At 41.0% G+C, this 19,500-nt stretch overlaps 1 protein-coding gene across 3 annotated transcripts in view; it reads left to right on the forward strand.

Annotated features, from left to right (window-relative positions):
* Positions 1-19,500, forward strand: part of LOC125226069 (folliculin-interacting protein 2-like) — a 49,361-nt gene that overhangs the window by 29,425 nt on the left and 436 nt on the right. For all 3 annotated transcript variants that reach the window (XM_048129905.1, XM_048129906.1, XM_048129907.1), the window contains exons 7-9: positions 9,094-9,212; positions 9,736-9,876; positions 10,089-10,238. In XM_048129905.1, the coding sequence (XP_047985862.1) occupies positions 9,094-9,212; positions 9,736-9,876; positions 10,089-10,238 (410 nt within the window). The remainder of the gene's footprint in view (positions 1-9,093; positions 9,213-9,735; positions 9,877-10,088; positions 10,239-19,500) is intronic.

Genomic DNA, 19,500 nt, shown 5'->3' on the forward strand with positions numbered 1-19,500 from the left:
TATTATAGACGATAGATGCGTATAGTGCATTCGGCGTTTAACAAATGCTGCTCACATTTCTAAATTAAATGAAATAAAATAAATGTAGTTATTATCTTAAAGAGTGTGTCTACAACTTTTGACTATTCACAATCTCCAATTATTAACGGTGTAATAACTAAACCCACACAAAGTTGACCTAAAATGAGAAAAACGTATGTCGCCGTTTAGTAAACTTTGTTAAAAAAATTCAATACTTTAGTTATAACATTAAGTGATTCTAAAAGCCAGATAAATGGACTACAGGTTTTGAGGTTTTTTATATTTTTCCTCTCAAAGGCAACAAAGAAATTTTACCTTAAATTTAAACTATCGTAAAATTTCCATACATTCGCCATTGCTGTCAGAATTCTCCTTTCGATTAGACGCCCTGAGCGGCTCATCGGAGGCAGACGTGTCGCCGGTCGCTCCGCGTTGACGTTTAAATTTGACAAATATTTTGACAGAAAATAGTGTACGTACACGAAAAACCATACCAGTGTAAAACTGTGCTCAAAATAAATAGGGTAAATCAATAATGTCAGGTGGAGATCCAATCTCATTTAAAGTGTAAAGGTGCATGGCTTGTGCATAAAAAATAAATAAAAATATATCACATTATTAAAGAAAATAACGAACACAACCGAATGAGTATAAATGATTTCATTCTAGTTCGGTTAAATTGAAAAAAGTTTCATGTTTTCTTTTACTCATCGGAATACATTTTCATTACGCTGGTATTAACAGTACGTCATTTTAAAAATATATATGACAGCACCTACGTCAAATTTTGTCAACCAAACTTCACAGGTTGTATGTAATTTATTCATACATATATTCAGATACTTATTAATTGATTCTTACTTAGAATAGAAAAAAGGGGAATGCGAGCGGGTATAGGTTTAGTGCTTCTAGTTCAAATTTAATTGTATATATAAAAAAATGTCTCAATTTCATTAAAGATTTACTCTGTGCATACCACGAATACGTAACCGTAAGTTGAAAACAATAATAATTATAAAGTACCTAAATATATTGTTGTTTAGAAAGTTAACGCTCGTTTTGAATGGTACTTCTCCACTCAACTAGACTAGACCAAATATTCATGGAACAATCACCAGCATATATGACTATGAACGGCCGCCGTGCAAAAATATCTAATTTTCTATAGGGGACCATAAGTATATGACGACATATTCCTGGCAAAAATTTGTGATGCTCCGTGACCGGCAAAAACATCGTCTCTCTTTCTAGCGTCTCGCGAGCGTAGCGTCGGGCCAACTGTATGGAAAAAGACGCCGCGTCGGCGCGGCTTAGCCATACAGTTGGCCCGACGCTACGATTGCTAGACGGCAGATGTGGGGAGTGTCCTTATCCGCAGAAATATCTGATCGGGTAGCTTAAAAATATTTGATTCCTTATAAATAAAAATCTAAATTACACTCTCACTCGCATAAATATCTATCCATTGTTAAAGCAAATATGTATCTTACGGGCTAGAAATCATTAATATGTAATTAAAGTGCAATAACAAACCCTACCTTAGTTGCCTTAGAGCGGTAAATTGTATGAGGTGATTTGACATCTCACGAAACACGTGAAGTATTGTCAGTGCATATGTCTGTCTCATCTGTTGATCAACTATGACAAGTAAACTTATTACAAATCTGATATCAGAAGCCTTTTTACAAGCTTTTATTCAACTTGCCTTGTTAGTATATCTTAGTTTGGGCCAAAACGTAGAAGCTAAATTTGACCCGCTTTCCGATTTGCGATTGAGCTGAAATTTTGCACACTTATGTAAATCACGTGACAATGCAATATTCTGGTATCATGGAGGTGATCTGATGATGGAGCAGAAAGGTGGTCAGAGGAACTCTGTTATGAAATGTCGTATCCCCATCGAGTGAGGAGTATTTAGAAACATCTCGGAGAGCAATAGATGATTGTTGAAAGAAAGGTACAGTCGGCTAAGGTAAAGCCTGTGCCAAAAATGATTTTTTTGCACAGATGTCATATATACCATAGATCAAGCAAACGTATCTACTTAGCGTGTCAAATGAACTCAGTGAAATCCACTGAGTTGTCCGTCTTTACTAGCAGCTTGCAGCTTTCGGGCGTCAATTTTTGTAAGTTGAAGTCAACCAAAACATAAAAAATGCCTCGTTACGTGATATTCAATTGCAACAACACAAAAATTATGAACAATCAAGAGCCTGAGACATATTTAAAATTACAGGCAAGAATCAACTTCAGTACAAAATTTGACACGCTCGGCCCCTATACAAATATATGAATTTGTTTCTTCTATCTAAATTAAGTTCTGTGTTTTTTGCAAAAAAACTTATTATAAATTGGGAGGTGAATTTTTATATTATCTCTACATATCATTAAGAAGAAAAACCGGCCAAGAGCGCATCGGACCACGGTCAGTGTAGGGTTCCGTTCCGTACTTTCCGACATTTTACATATTGACAATTTAATAAATATTGTAATTTGGGGTGAATAGGGTTCCCGGGGTATATAATGCTATTATATTTAAATAATATATTTTATGATTTATGTAAATAATATATTTACAGACATGAAAATGTCTGTCAAAGTAGGCATTCAAATTTATTGGATTTTTTACTCATTTTAACTTCATTTTTGTGTGAAATTTTGCTAAGAATTTGTTCATTATCCTTTTGAATGTAGTGTATACCTACACTTCTAAAGTTTATGTTTAACAGAAAATCATAAGACATATTTTCATTTTTATAATGGTTTTCATGAAGAAAGCGATGCAACTGTGTTGGGGAACTTTTACGTGATGAACAAATATCCGCGGACTGAGGGGTGAATAGGATCAATAATGGGGGAAACGGGTCGCAAAGGGGGTGAATAGGTTTACGAAGGGGGTGATTAGGGTCGGAAGAGGGGTGAATTGGGATGTGTAGTCAATGGTTGTCAAATTGTATAAAAGATATATAACTTACCTAAAGTGATGTTTTTATGAATGACCTCTCTGTATATGGACGCAATTTATACGTCAATGTATTGCTTCGTAGTTAGACTAGATACAATAAATTAACATTTAGAAATGTTAATCACACTTCTGTCAACCACAAGTCAACGTTTCTACTTAAGTCCACAAAAAACACCCATGGTTGCTATAATATAAACGGATTACTTTAAAATAAAAATCATAAGTATGAAACTATACATATACATCTAGGGAAGAAATAAAATTATTTTATTGAATAATTTTTGAATTGTTATTTTCAAGTTTATATAAATAATAAATTCTCAATTCGCTCAAAGGTTGGAAGAGATCCCTTATAGGTATAAGTTCGCCTTTGTACACCATAACTATACTGTATTTTTATGTCCTAACTTGTCTTATGTACAATAAAGTGTTCACATACATTCATACATAAATTGAAATAGATATCATACACGAAAGAAAAAACGATAAGGCCCACTAGTGGCCGAGCTGGGAATCGAACCCGGGTCTTCAGCTTACGCAGCTAACGTCATTACCACTAGGCCACCCGCCCGCCGTGTGGTACCCGACGAAATTTCTCTAGTGTATGTTATCTCTGATAGGCACATTTTGACCACCTCGTATATGAATCTTTAAGGCCCATTTGCACCAACCACTTAACTCAGGGTTAGTGGGCTGTCAACTGTCAAATTCCATGTAAAATGGTGGGTTAACCCTCAGGTTAACCCTCCATATTCGTTGGTGCAAGTGGCACTTAGAGGATTTAGGGTATAGCGAGAGAGATGGCGGGTTCGATTCCCGGCTCAGCCACCAGGAGGCCTTGTCGTTCTTACTTTCGTGCGTGATATCTATTTCAATGCATAAGTATGAAAACGGTTATGACTTTATTTTCAAGTAAGTAATTTTTGCTGATAAACTTTTTTTTCGGCATTCAATTTTGTAAGGTATGCTCCCAGCCGAAGATCAGCGCTGATGAAGAGGCACCAAAGAAAACACGTCCGTTCCATACATACAAGATTTATTAGCAGAGAGCGAAAATATAACCTACCCACAATCAGTCGGCGCCTAATTACTAAACTACCCACATTTGTCACAAATTTATTTCAAAAATACTTAAGTCATTATCAGTTTGCCGTTAATATTTGTGGGATATTAAATTGGACCAGGAGTGATATTTAAAAAAAAACTATCATTTATAACCTTTTGAATTTTGGAATTCGGTTAAAAAATCCGGCCAAATGAGAATCTATTTTCGCACAATTGTAAAACTAAATTATCTTTACTAGTTACCTCCAAAATACTAAATGAAATGACATCTATTGCGACTTAAGTAGTAGGGTGGAGCGAAAAAACACTTTTCTGGAATTATCAAACCTAATAGTTATCAATCAGTGCCCCTTAGTCTATGAAGCCTTTGTGCAAATTTTCAGCTTTTTAAATCAACATCTTCTGCCTCCGCATTAGGTTTGAAATTTTGAAAATCTCATACAAACCTAAAAATTCAACTTTCAGATAAAAAAAAAATTTCGGCAGTATTATGTTTAGTATATGTTATTGATACATATCATTATGAGAAACTACAAAAAGTTGCGAAAATAGCGTCAAGAATCGCCAAAGTTTGTCTATTTTCAGTACATTCGCCAAAATAGCCGCTAAAATACTGAAAATTGGCGATTTTTTACGCTATTTTCGCAATTTTTGGTAGTTTCTTGTAATAATATGTATCAATAATGTATACTGAACATAATACTGCCGAAAAACATTTTTTATCTAAAAGTTGAATTTTCAGGTTTGTATGAGATTTTCAAAATTTCAAACCTAATGCGGAGGCAGAAGATGTTGATTTAAAAAGCTGAAAATTTGCACAAAGGCTTCATAAACTAAGGGGCATTGATTGATAACTATTAGGTTTGCTAATTCCAGAAAAGTGTTTTTTCGCTCCACCCTATTAAGTAGTTTGCACAAATTAGTAACCCAATTTACCTAGAGATGGCGCTGTACTTTGGGCTACTTAGTACATCGTTTTCTGAAGATTTTGGGTTCATGGGGTCGGAACGGGTATGAACTAACTTAATTTGTGGTGAATAGGGCCAAAACCGACTTTTTTACACAAAAAATCTTCCAGCGGTGTGAACTTCGGGTTGTCTTTGAAAATATGTCGTTTTATTTAGTAATTTTCGCTCACCCTAACGTTGGGGTGAATAGGGTCGGGAAGGGGGTAGAGGGTGAATAGGGAAAAGTGCTAGGGTTGACTTTTTTGGATTACGAACAAAACCTGACCTGTCACGAGCATATTATATTTATTTTATAAAAAAATAAGGAACTAATATGTTATGAGTAGTCGGTAATGTATTAATAAAATAAATTTATCGAAATCTAGACATATGATAACCCTAAACCAACCTTTATAGTTATATGGTGCTCTGACGCAGTGAACAAGTAAGTATGGTCGTGGGCAGTGCGGATAACGTGTCAAAATATAAGCATAGTTTGTTGCTATTTTTCATGTTTAACACTTTCGAAACCGGGCTCTACGCGGCGCTACGACATTTTCGCTACATACGGGGAAACCCATGTAATCGGCTACGCTTCTACGAGCGGTGTGCCCGACAGTCGGGTTCTTGGTAGCGAAAGTGTTAAATAACTTCTAAACTAACGTAGTGGGTATTAAAGTAAAAGGTTCACAGTGAATATTAGCTTGCCAGACATGTGTTTAGCTATACCATTGTATTGAGTGTTGTATCATAAAGTCAAACTAGGCATTTATTACTAATTATTTACTATGTGGGGTGTCTTTGATCACTTGCATGGGGTAACATTGACCATAATGACACATAGTTGATTATTGTCTGATTATGTCACGGTACTTGTTGAGACTGATAATTTGATTTCTTGTGATAAATATTGAAACAATTGCAAATAAAGTTGGTTTTTCGAAGATGGTAATTTTTATTTTTAATCAAAGTAACCCCAAAATAGCGTTAAAGAGTTGTAATATTTGACTCTGCGAACCGTTTTTTATCTTTTCTTGAGATGAAATACTTTTGTAAGGGATTACATTCGATTACCATTAAAAAAATACATAGGGTATCAAAGTAACCCCAATGTCAGTTTAAGTTTGATAACATCGTTTTTTTTTGCGTACATTATTTTGTTACCTTTCTATATTTTTAGCAGGAAAAGACTAAAAAAGTTGATGGTCCCATTTTTTTCTTTCTTTGTTACGTTACATTGACCAATTATGGAATTTATACTTCTCTAACTTCTACATTTAATGGGTAAAAATACCCATTAAATGTAGAAGCTAGAGAAGTTTAAATTCCCAAATTGGTCAATGTAACCCCAGTTTACGGCAGACACCGTGAACCTTTTCTAATAATTATCTTTTTATTTGAAGGAAAAATCGTTACGATACTAAAATATGCAATCTGAGATAAAAAAATGCTTTTCATATAGTTACAAACTTAGTTCAGAATTTTTTTCTGTAAAACTTTTATAAATTGTTCTACCTATCAAGTTCAAAATAATTTTCCTAGAAAGTCTTAATAAAGTTCTGCTTTTGAGATTTTTTCATATTTGAGAAAACAGCCCTTATTGCCTGAAATACGGCGACATTGATATTTGCTTTTTCGTATTTTGATGGTATTTTGACTGCACTGTTGTATTTTTTGCCATCCTAATTTGAACCTTATCTCTGAGCGATGTTTTTTAATTTTCAGTCACGTCACAGATGTTTATGACATAACATCTAGGTATTTCTATTTAGCCATTTAAAAGAAACTACAAGTGGCTTTACAGACGTGGCGACTGCAACTGGTACAGGGCCTAAGCCATAATTTAAAATTATATTGTGATTTTATATGTATTTGTGTTTTATTTAATGCTAAGTATGAGTTTCAACATTTTCAACTCAAGAAACTGAAATTAAGAGAAGAGACTAGGAAATTGGGTAAGATCAAGAGTCTGATGCAGATAGCGATGGCGGTATTGGATATGATAAGATATTCCCTGTCTTCCTTTGGGTCTCTGACTTGACTGCTGCTAGCTGTACTCTATTCATTAGGTTTTTATTTTATACACATGCTTTATTTTTGTATAAACTAAATGATAAAAAAACCTAACGACCAAAAAGAATAAAGAAAATATCTCATAGTCTTTAATACAACCCTCATATACGTAATGCACAGCTCAGGCCTCTGAAGACCTGCAGGGCAATCATGGTCGCGCGATAAATGATAAAACATCGGGCAGTCCCTATCGCACTTACAAATAAAGCGATAGGGCTGATGTTTTATCATTTAGCACGCGACCATAATTGTTTGCCTGGAGGTATCGGCCTTCACACACGTCTTTGAAAAATGTTTGCGGGGATAGGCAGGCTGACGATTTTTAATCTAAGTATAGAAAAGTAACGCAAAATGAAGTGCAAAGTAATTTGAAATACACCTAGGTAAACAATCAACTGAGTAAGGAACGTTATCTACATATTTAGGTAAATTAAAGTCACATGAGACATGGACAGAGAAGGAAAGCTAGATGACGCGTATTTTTTCTCTGTCTTCTTGTATGCTACCTTTTTTACAGTTTTAATTTCTCAAAAGAGGTCAGTAGTTGACTACAAACTCAAAATAACACTCTTGAAAAAAATTAAGGGTCACTGACCTTTCACAGTAAATTGAGGTAGTGTGAGTGAAGGGTGTTTGTGTGTGTAATGGGGTAATTTGACAGATTCTGAAAATTCTCCCTGCTCTACCCCCTCTTAGTATTACATTATTATTATCTAACCCTAACCCAAAGGTCGACATAGATAAATTTGTTTGGGAAAGGTGTTTATAGCCAATAAAGTAACTAGACAAGGGTAAAACGACCTGTGTTCTCACAGCCTGGCGTTCGGCCCCGTTGGACAAACTTTTCACCTTCAGAATACTCATTGAAAGGAAAGGGCCACGCAGGTGCTTCTCCGATCACTAATAAATTTGTTTTTCTACTCGTCGACTTTAATCTGTCAATTAGGACACCACATATTAAACTATATGTGCCAACTTTTCAGTGTTGGATAGTCTTTGACACTTACTTAACTATAATATTTCATTACACTTCACTTTAGTTAACTGAAAAAATTTCAAAAATAGAACTTTATACAAGTTCTATACTAATTCGCGATACCTGGCAAATTTTTCTGCATCTGAAACACATTTTTTTTTATCTATCGCGTTATCGACCAATCACAGACGGTTATTACAAACAATTGGTTGCCAAGTAATTCGATGTTGATACAACGGTGAACGACGCCATTAACATTAATTTTAACTTGAATGATGTTATTTTTCGTCTATTGATAATGAACATGATGACTCATAGAAAAAGTATTGTATACAATAGTGATATAATTAAGCTTTTCACTTAAGTCTTACTACAATAAAGTTTAAATAAATAAATATCAGGCATAAACTATCATAAACATGGTACTCGACTGAAAAGCTTTGTATTATACCACGATTGTATAAAATACTATTACGCTATGCCAATGTTTATAGCTACACGTCACATGTAAAGATCCATTTTTTCCGCAACTGGAATTGGAAGAGCCAAAGACATCGTCATCAAACAAATGAGTAACGACTGCGCAATTGCTCATCTTGTCTTTCAGTCCACGTCAAATAACATGTACGACCTACGGCTACATCTGGGCGAGCTCACTCCATCGTAGGCCACGTCTTTGCCTTTGGCTAGTCTGTGGCCAAGAGTAAGCCCATTTATAATAATAAAAAATAAAAACAGTTGCCAAATATGCCACTATAATCCAGCTGGCCTGTGTGCGTAGCCGAATGCACAAACGCCGACGATAATATGTATATCTTTCGTAGCTATCTATCTCTATCGCTCTTGCGTATTGGCGCGACAGAGCCAGACAAAATTTCTGCGGCGTTTCGGTGGCGTTTCGCGTCGCAGAAATGCCATTCGGTTACGGGGCCTGTAGTTTTTACTATGCATTTTCAACTTTTATCAATTCTGACTGCGCAGCGCGGTATGCTTTGTAGTTTTCAATGGCTTCTCGGAATTGTCTGTATCGAAGCTTGTTGTTACAGGTGTACAGCAGTAGCTCGACCAGCGGGACAAGCGACAGCCTGGCTAGCAGTTGCACGGCGTTGAAGAAAAACAAACTAGGGTTGGCACTGGTTATCAGTGTGCCAGAAGCCGCGGAGAAGTGAGTATTAAAATCAAGCTTATGAGTACATAGCTTAGGTTCATGGTTTTTTAAACAGTCTTGTTGTTTATTGATCGATCATTTCTATATTAGGGGTAAAATCAATTAAAATAGTAAGTAGTTTCATAAAGCGTTGATTTCAGCATAAAACAATGGTAATTTGCGATTGACTTTCGAGTCAAGACTACTGAACTTAACTCGCTCAAAAACTACTCAAAAATACTCTTGATGACCTAGTTTCAAAGCTTTATTAATTCAGTTACTTATTGGTATTTTCATATACCCAATTACCTACTATCAATTATTTATTAATATCAAGGAACAAAAGTGATGACAACGCTACGTGGCTATCGAAACGTAACTGGGTCTGTCGGACCAATACGAAAGAGTGAATGAGAGAGATATACTACTAGATATGCCACGCAGCGTGAGCGATTGTGACGGTGGCTAGATACCTTAATAATAGAAACGAATAGCTGCACAAGGCTCCTACCATAATCCTAACCTCAGCGCCCTCTTTCAGAGACTTCATCCGGCGCTGCGTAGAGATGTCCCCCCAACTGCAGAGCATGGTGTGTCGGCTGCGTCTCGCCACTATGACGGCCGGCGCTGGCGGCAAGTTCGTCGCTACACTACATAAGGCCGCACATGACGCGGCTGGATGGTAACTACGATTACAAATATTCTTACAGAGCCCTCTTGAATATATTTCTTTGCTTGTTGAAAATTAAACTGGTAAGGCGAGGCAAAGTGGTCACACGCCAGACGGCCAATGTAGACGTGCGTCGACCGAGAGTAATCATTGAGTTTTGATCGTCATCTGACGACTGGGGATAGCCATCCATATTCACGTATACAGACTAATGACTTTTGCAGGCTATCTGCACTGCTGTCCGGGCCGCGATTGCAGCCAGCGTGGCTCCGCCTAGTGGCCAGCGAGCCTCCGCGCTCGCACAAGCTCGCCGACTCACTGCTGGCGGACTTGTGCGCCGTGCTGACTCGAGCCGACACTAAGGATACCAACTTGTAAGTAATATCCACCTAAGGTATTGGGGGGTTAACATCAAGTATTAATGCCGTAGTTCGAGAAAGTTTATCGCATCGGTGCGTCCCTATCGCACTTACAAATAGTGCGAAAAGGACGGCCTGACGTTATATCATTTACCGCGCGACCATGCTTGCCTGCCGGTTTAAGTTGAGAAAGAGGGACGGAGCTATATAACTGGAATAGTTGTCCCGTCCCACCTGTTCTGCGAAACCTCATTTAAAATTGGAGATATTTACTTAAGATGCATGTTCCGTATAACAGTTACCGCATCGTGCCGTCACGTGAGTTTTTTTCAGCTAGTTAAATTTAGTAACGCGGAACTTACCTTGGCCCTTACACGATAGATTTATGACAAAATCTCTACGAATGTTTCTCAAAAGATGAACACGAATAAAGGAAACATCATTGGCATCTTCCATAGTTGAATTGAGGCCAACATTCGGTCATTAAATTGATAATTATTTCACCGCAAAATATAAACCTTTAATATGTTTTACAATTTAGTGCGTATGATTGTGGTCAGGATTTTAGTTATATTTACTGAACTTCCTTGGCATGTATCGTATATTATTTGTGCCGTTTGTATATCCGAGGTCTTATATAGAGAGAGAGTACGTCGTAGACGTCGCATCGGACCGATAGATGGCGCCATCGTTCGTTGTAAGTCGCTCCGGCGTCACACCGCCGCGATGTTGGTAGTCCCGTTTTCCCCACCTGCAACATAAGGCTCCTACGCGCCCCGGCCCGCCACCAGCCACCCTCATTGTTTCGTCGAACGCCGAAGTGACCGGTTGTCGCGTATTCCGTTCGAACATTTTTACAGCATGGTGTCTCGAAATTAATCTTTTAGTTTCTATTTCCTTGTTACTCCTGGTCAAACCAGAGTTATTCGTGTTTTTATTTAAAAAGTGGCTTATAACGTTTCGGAATTATGAAATTTTTCAATTTCAATTTTCACCGTCAATTCTTTCTTCCCTTTTAATTTACGCTCGTTCTTCTTGAATAATGAGATATATTATGCCTCGCTAGCGATCATTATTCGTCTTTCGGGGTTCTCACGATAGAAATGAACGAGCGGTGCTTTATGATTCTACCCACTTTTTTGTAAGAAAGTTCCATGCTGCAAAAATCGTTACCGTTAATCAGTTTTCTTTTTAAACTATTCGCATTTCCGAGACTAAAGTAGGAAGTGTTATCCGCGTATTAAAAGTTTCGCGCGAGAATATAAGCGGTAACGTAGGTAAGTTGCTCCGCCGGGGACCACGTGCTCCGGGGACCACGTGCTTCGCGACCGCGTGCTGCGCGACCTGCGGGCTGCGGCGGCGGCGGCGGCGGAGGGCGCGGTGGAGGAATACCGCGCTCCAAGGAGGTTTGAATTTCTCCGACGAATGGGTGAGCAGATTCATATTATTTTAGAAAGAACATGTTCGGTTTCCGATTCGGTGCGGAGGCCCCAAACCACGTGTCGGCGCCGGAACTTACTGTAGCGCTGCGATAGCGCCACTGACCGCGGCAGTGTTGTCCGCCGCGTCGGCGCCGCCGAAGTTGCGTAGAAGTTGCCTCCTCGTTAACGATGGCCATCTCTGCGGTGCCGCCGAACAACGTTGTGGCCGCCACATAGGCGTCGCGTGCGACGCTGTAAGTATGTCTGCTGCTGCCCCGACGCGAGCGCCGCGCCGTTAGTGATCTGTCGTCAATATGCAGGCTACCAGCGCGGCCACCTTCTGCCCCCGCCTACAACGCCGCGAGCCTGCTGAAGCTGTCCACCAATATCGCTGGCCGCCACGCTTATGCTGGCGCCTCGATGGTGATGCAGAGCGTTCGTCTGCCGTGACAACGCCGCGATCCTGCTGAAGCTGTCCACCAGTATCGCTGGCCGCCACGCTTATGCTGGCGCCTCGATGGTGATGCAGAGCGTGCGTCTGCCTTGACAACGCCGCGAGCCTGCTGAAGCTGTCCACCAATATCGCTGGCCGCCACGCTTATGCTGGCGCCTCGATGGTGATGCAGAGCGTTCGTCTGCCGTGACAACGCCGCGATCCTGCTGAAGCTGTCCACCAGTATCGCTGGCCGCCACGCTTATGCTGGCGCCTCGATGGTGATGCAGAGCGTGCGTCTGCCTTGACAACGCCGCGAGCCTGCTGAAGCTGTCCACCAATATCGCTGGCCGCCACGCTTATGCTGGCGCCTCGATGGTGATGCAGAGCGTTCGTCTGCCGTGACAACGCCGCGATCCTGCTGACTGTCCACCAGTATCGCTGGCCGCCACGGTTATGCTGGCGCCTCGATGGTAATGCAGAGCGTGCGTCAGCCCTGACAACGCCGCGATCCTGCTGTAGCTGTCCACCAGTATCGCTGGCCGCCACGCTTATGCTGGCGCCTCGATGGTGATGCAGCGAGCTCATCTGCCGTGACAACGCCGCGATCCTGCTGAAGCTGTCCACCAGTATCGCTGGCCGCCACGCTTATGCTGGCGCCTCGATGGTGATGCAGCGCGCTCATCTGCCGTGAAAACGCCGCGACCCTGCTGAAGCTGTCCACCAGTATCGCTGGCCGCCACGCTTATGCTGGCGCCTCGATGGTGACAAGCCTCAGTGGTGATGTGGAGCGTAATACTGTTAACCGCTGCACAGGCGTCGCAATCCTTCTGCTGCGTCTGCCGTGACATCGCCGCAAGCTACTTGAAGTTTTCCACCGGTGTCGTCGGCCGACACGCTGATGCTGGCGCCTTGATGTCGCCTCGATCGCACGAGGTAAGATTGCAGACGCGGCGACCTTCATCGCGCCACCGAGCGCAATACTGCGGCTGCCGCGAAGGCGTCGCTAATTTTCCTGCCGCGTCTGCCGTGACGACGCCGCGAACTCTGTTGATGCTGTTCACCGATGTAGCTGACTGTCATGCTGGCGCCGGTGCCTCCCGCGCTGACGGCGGCGACCTCGAGAGGGCCACCGAGCACGATACTGCGTGACGCGACAGGGGCATCGAAGACGCCTTTCGAGCTGACGACGGCCGTCTCAATCTCACCGCCGAACGTAACATCGTCTGCTGCAGTGACAAGCTGGTAAGATTGCTGATGTGGTCCCTTGGTACTGCTAGCCGCCACGCTGATAACGCCCGTCGCGCCTAAGATGTCACGCTCACCGCGAGCACTGTCTTCCCCTACAATGGTGCCACGACCATATCCGGGCTCCGCCTGCTACGGTATCGTTGCAGACTCTGTTGCTGACCAGGCTGATACTGCCCTCCAATGTGACGCCGGGCGCCGCTATCAGCTGACATCCCGTACACTATGGTATCCACTCTTCTCTTTCCAGTTCCCGTGAAGTACTTCGACAGTATTTACACTCTATTTTGACCAATGACTCCTCCGTCGCCGAAGTGAGAACAGATAAATTCTAAAGATGCTACGTCCTAACGTGGCTTGGCCACCCATAGTTGAACGAGGTAAGACGTCAATAACCGGACGAGGAGCCGCACTGCTGCGAGGGTGTCCTGACGATGTTCGCGAGCTATCTAATCGGAGAGGCGCCTCGCGAGACGACCCTGTGATTCCTGTACGTCGCTCATTGTGTAGGTCAAAGACATCGTAAAGGTTTGCGGAATTAAAAAAAAAAAAAAACTCTTTCAGAATGTCCAGATCTGAATTCGAGCCAGCGTGCTGCATCCTGAGCGTGCGTCTGTTTACCGGGCGGACACCAAAACCGATCGGTAATCTGGCCGCGGGGGTTCCAAGTACACGACGATTTCCCGGAGGCTTGTGGCGCCCCCTGTCCATTCGAGAGATTAACTTATTCGCCGAGCCTCTAATAAACAAATTGGGAAAAATAAACCCGCTTCGCCTTAGTGAACTTGAGATTCCAGCTCAAAGCGAAAGGGGCCAGGAACTCAGGAGGACTTCAGTAGTTATCATCTGGCTCGACTATACTGAATTAATATAGAGCTTGATTCGATCGTAGAACCTGATTTCATCAATTTCACAACTTTCGTAGTCTACAGAGGGAGGTTGGTTTCCAGCATTACCTCGTACAGCTGCCGATAGCTGTAGGCCAATCGCTCCTGTTTTGCTTGCATTTGCAGCCCGATAAGACCTTAAATAATCGGAATATTGTACAAAGTAAAGCTCTTCCGATGGAAAATAATCTTCAACAGGCGGTGGCGCTGGCGACTGAAGTGACATGCAGCCGGATTAAGGTTCGCATAGCACTATATGCTATGCACAGTTCGGTTGTATGTTATGTTATGCTGTACGATGGCAGGACTACATCTCTTCGGTTACGAGTAACTACGACAGTAACTGCTGACTCCAACAGACTGTCGTACGAGGTCAGTATGCACCCCCTGGGAGCCAAGTAAGTGACCTTCGGTGACCTCGCCTTCTTCTGCTTCGCCCGTCATCGTACCTCTTCGTCTGCGAGAGCCCTGCATTACGCCGTACAACGGTACGTATTAAGCCTCCGCCACACATAAAGCGCATTCCGCTTCGCTAACGCTACGCTATCAGCGCGCTGAATGCGCGCGCATTCCGCTCGCGTCCCGCGCGCGTTGCGCTCGCAATCCGCGCTCGTTAGTTCCCGCTAGTGCCCACTGGGCGCAACGCCAGCGTTTGTGCGGTGCACCGCCATTATTGCGCTCCGCCTACGCTCTCAAAGCGCGCATGTGTGGCGGTGTTTTAATTCACCCCTTGACCTGCTACCACGACGTGTTCAGCAACCACCAGCGATGCGACACGGACGTCACCTCTCAGTCTACACTGTCGACCTTCATTGCACGAAGTAGAAATCCGTCGCATCGGGTTTTGGATTAGGTAATGGATTACCCTAAGAGTCAATGACTGACTTGAAGAAATCGACTGATACCTCCGTCCAGTGTAGTAGCAATCGACAGCGCTCGTACTTTTCATCTTCTAGGCTAGTTTTACCGAGCGATCAGTATCCTCAAATGCCCTCACTAAAAAGAGTTCAGAGTTCAGGAGTCTCGCTTGTAACCGCGCTCGCTTGACGCGAAATAGTCTGATCGAAAATACCAGTATCGTAACAAATAGCCCTCGGGCGCATGAGTGATGACCTTTTTCTGTGTTTGATATGGACGTAAGACGTTGGACTTTAAATAGTCATATCAAAGCTAATATTGATTTAGATAATTTTTACGAAGGGTTGACAAAAGCAGTATCAATTACGTTACCCTGCTACAGTACAGATAGTTACACTACTTTTACAGTTAATTTCCACACTTTGTGTCTGAAATTGGGTTTATAATAACCTGATAAAATAACGTGTCTGTTAATAATAAAAGTGTATCTAAGGTTTTTGTATCTTGTTCAAGTCAGCCTCGCCTACAATGTATAATAATGTCATTTCTCTAACTATTCGCTGACTAAAGCTAAACGTCATCACGAAAATCTCTTTAGGCGTTTCTGGCACCGAGATATTCGCGGATCGAAGGCGATTTCGACTGATACATCTGTCAAATCGGTTCAACAACCGATTCACTTATTCTTCTATGCTATGCCAATAGGGCTACCAAAGGCTTGCGCGCCAGCTGACTCGCCACCAGGAGATAATAAACAGGTCTCTATATAAGACCTCGGATATACAAACGGCACAAATAATATAAAAATTTTACCTTCCAATAAAATTGTTATTATTTTGCCTGGTATATCCGAGGTCTGAGTGATGCCTTCCTGGTAGGCTTAATATACCGTCGGCACTTCTCCTCAACAATGAGGGTGGCTGGTGGCGGGCCGGGGCGCGTAGGAGCCTTATGTTGCAGGTGGGGAAAACGGGACTACCAACATCGCGGCGGTGTGACGCCGGAGCGACTTACAACGAACGATGGCGCCATCTATCGGTCCGATGCGACGTCTACGACGTACTCTCTCTCTATATAAGACCTCGGATATACCAGGCAAAATAATAACAATTTTATTGGAAGGTAAAATTTTTATATAATATTGTCTTGCTGCGGGCGTGTAGCACACTAGTTCGATAAACTTTATCGCATAGGTGCGTGGTGCGTCACTATCACACTTACAAATAGTGCAAAAAGGACTGAAATTACATCTGACGTTGCATCACGCGACCATTTTTTCCTTCCTGGACACTAATTTATCTAAATATTTTCATTATTTATTAGTTCATTTGAAGCAACGCCAATATAAATTACATAATAGAGTAGACATGTCACCTCGATCATCCAAACATGTAATATATTTCACGATTTACTACACATCAGTATTTCGGTGAGCGTAGGTCATGGTTTTATCTATAGTCACGTGAATCACGTGATACTGTTACTTGTTTGCCTTTAGATACAGTATAATCTTTTGATGAGGGCTATTATACTTTCTTGTCATAGTGATGTGCAAGTTGCAGAAGCTTTCCAAAAAAATCTTAAATTTCATGAAAAATTCACGAAAGTTTCACGAAAAATAAAGGGAATTTAAATTTATGAAATGGAAAGTTTCCATCCATACAATTGTCCATACAAAGAATGGAAAGTTTCCGAAGTTTTCCTATGTGAACATTTCAGAAATTTGGAAACTTTCCGTCGGCACATCAGTACTTGTCACTAATTTGTTAAAATGGCGTCATTGAGATGTTTATTGCTGTTTGACTAATGGTCTAGACTCGAATCCATACTAAAATTATAAATGGGAAAATGTGTGACTGTTTGTTTGTCCGTCTTTCACGACAAAACGGGGCGACGAACTGACGTGGTTTTTTTAAACGAAGATAGTTGCAGGGATGGCGAGTGACATAGGCTACTTATTGTCTCTTTCTAACCTCTCACTTCCCTACAATGGGGGGGGGGGGGGGGGGGGGGGGGATGTTTGTATGGAGCATTCCGCAATTTTTGAATTTAACCCGAGCGAAGCCATTATAAAAGAATCACTAAATTATAAATACCTGTTTATATAACTTGTAATTTATGACAGTTTTAAAAGGGAATTAAGTTATAAAATCCGTTATTGTTTTACTATTCATGTTTCCTACATTTCGTCCCAACAATAATTTACCAGACTTATAATTACATACATACATACATACAATCACGCCTGTGTTCCATGAAGGGGTAGGCAGAGCACATGTAACTACTCAGGTTTCAGTGCCACTCTTGGCAAATAAGGGGTTGAAAGAAAACGAAACTGTGACATTGCAGTGACAGGTTGCCAGCCTCTCGCCTACGCCACCCAGACTTATAATTTTTAGCCGTTAATGTGGCCCGTGACGTGCTAATGCGTCGTCGCAGTTAAAATTAAATTTATAGCTGTACTCGAAATACTGCCCAAAAATCTTGCCGTTCCAATACCTACTCTATCACCACAACGAAAGTCTTATCTTTTGAAATGGGGTTTGCCCCCAGTTATTTAATTTGCCAATGATTATAATCACATGATTTTTCAAGAACTTTTCGGATCTGTATGTCGTCGACCAGACATTTATCTTATCTAGCGAGTATAAAAGTGTAGTCCGTTAATTCCTTGATAATATATCGAGAGCTTTGCAAATAGACCGTCACCTGGAATTGATCCAAGTTCCATGGAACGGTTGATGACTTAAATCATGGATTCTACGTATGATGTTTACGGCAATTACGGCTACCTTAATTAAAGCAAATTATGCTACCGAATTCACCACTCCTTTGCATGCTATATACTTGACAATGGGCTACTTTCATTTTAGTCAAAATAGCTTCTTTTTATAGTATTTTTCTCCTGGGATGATTTCTGTGATACTTAAATAATTCGAATTACGCATACTATATTCGGAAAATATTGAAAGAAAAACTAATTTATAATGACGTAAAATAATGACAAATATATTCGAACTGTAGTCAGGGGTCCAGTCGCAATATGCCATATTTTTGCAGCCACATTACAATTTTTATATATTAATATTTTATATAAAAATGTTTTTACCATAATAAATGACAGCAGCGCAAACGTAAGTGAACTAATTCTGGAAATGATGCAGGTAAACGATCTGCTAGGCAAATACACGTTTTGGCTCGTTAGCGGTTGACCGGTAATTACCTGGGACGTGTGAGTGACGGGCTGTCTTCTGCTATCGTGGGTGGCCTTTTGTGACAAGACTGTTAGGACTTTTAGGTTATGTTGTTTATGAAAATTCGTTGTGGTGCAAAAATGTTACTTTCCTGTTCTTGAGACTTGGGACGTTAGATCTCTTAGCATATTCACATCTATAGACAAATACCTTTTTGGTACGGAACCCTAAAAACGGCGCACTACTCCGAAACCCGATCTCGACCCGAGCAACCACTCGCCTAGCAGGTTGTCCGGCATCTGAGCAAAGTTCACGAGCGCCGATGTGGGGTAAATAATTACTAGTATTCTAGTATGTTATAAACAGGACGCATTGTAACAAAAATGACATAGGTGTGATGTGACCCGATGCGAAGTGTGGCTGTGGGAAAAACAATCTTAACTTGTCTTATTCGGTTGGGGCTCCAAATGCTACTTATGCTACGCTACGATTTTAGGTGACGTTATTCTTGCAACTACGATGCGTATGGAACAACGCAAATGTCAAGAAAATACCTAACACATCTATATTTTTAGTCACGAGAAAGTCGTGTAGGTATTGTAGGTGAGAGTCGTTCACTCTATTCGCGAACAATATTTATTTTCGTAGTTATTTCACGTGATTGTGTTATTTTCGTGCGATGTTTACAAAGCGGAGAGGTTGTGCAACTAATGACTTACATGTTTAGAGTTTAGCGTGGGGGTGCTTTTAAAATTAGATATTCTAAACAAGGAATTATTAGTACAGAAATAACGTAGAAATGTTTACACTACTCATTTTCACTCGTATCATGCCATTCATGCCCTTATAAAGATTCTGTTTGCCGTTCTTCTATAACTGTTATAAAACATGTTAATAAATCTATAATAATCGAAATGACGCGTTTGGTGCTAAATTTGAATACTCTGAGATTTATCGATTTATTCATACCACAATCAGCTTGAAAAAAGAAAATACCTCTTTGAACTCTATTTTCAATACTAGCCAATTTTTTGTTACTTAAAACATTTCATCGTTTGTATGCCATATTTGACAGGTCGTATGACAGGTTTTATTATTTACACATTATTTTAATGCGTAATTGCGTAGGTAAGTCGTCTATCGCCCGACACGCCCATAATTTCCAAAGTAATTACTGAAATACTAACCCCCTTATTCATAAACGTACTCTAAAGTTATCAAGCCGATAAAGTTCGT

Source organism: Leguminivora glycinivorella, chromosome 5 (assembly GCF_023078275.1).
Source record: "Leguminivora glycinivorella isolate SPB_JAAS2020 chromosome 5, LegGlyc_1.1, whole genome shotgun sequence".
Lineage (NCBI taxonomy): Eukaryota > Metazoa > Arthropoda > Insecta > Lepidoptera > Tortricidae > Leguminivora > Leguminivora glycinivorella.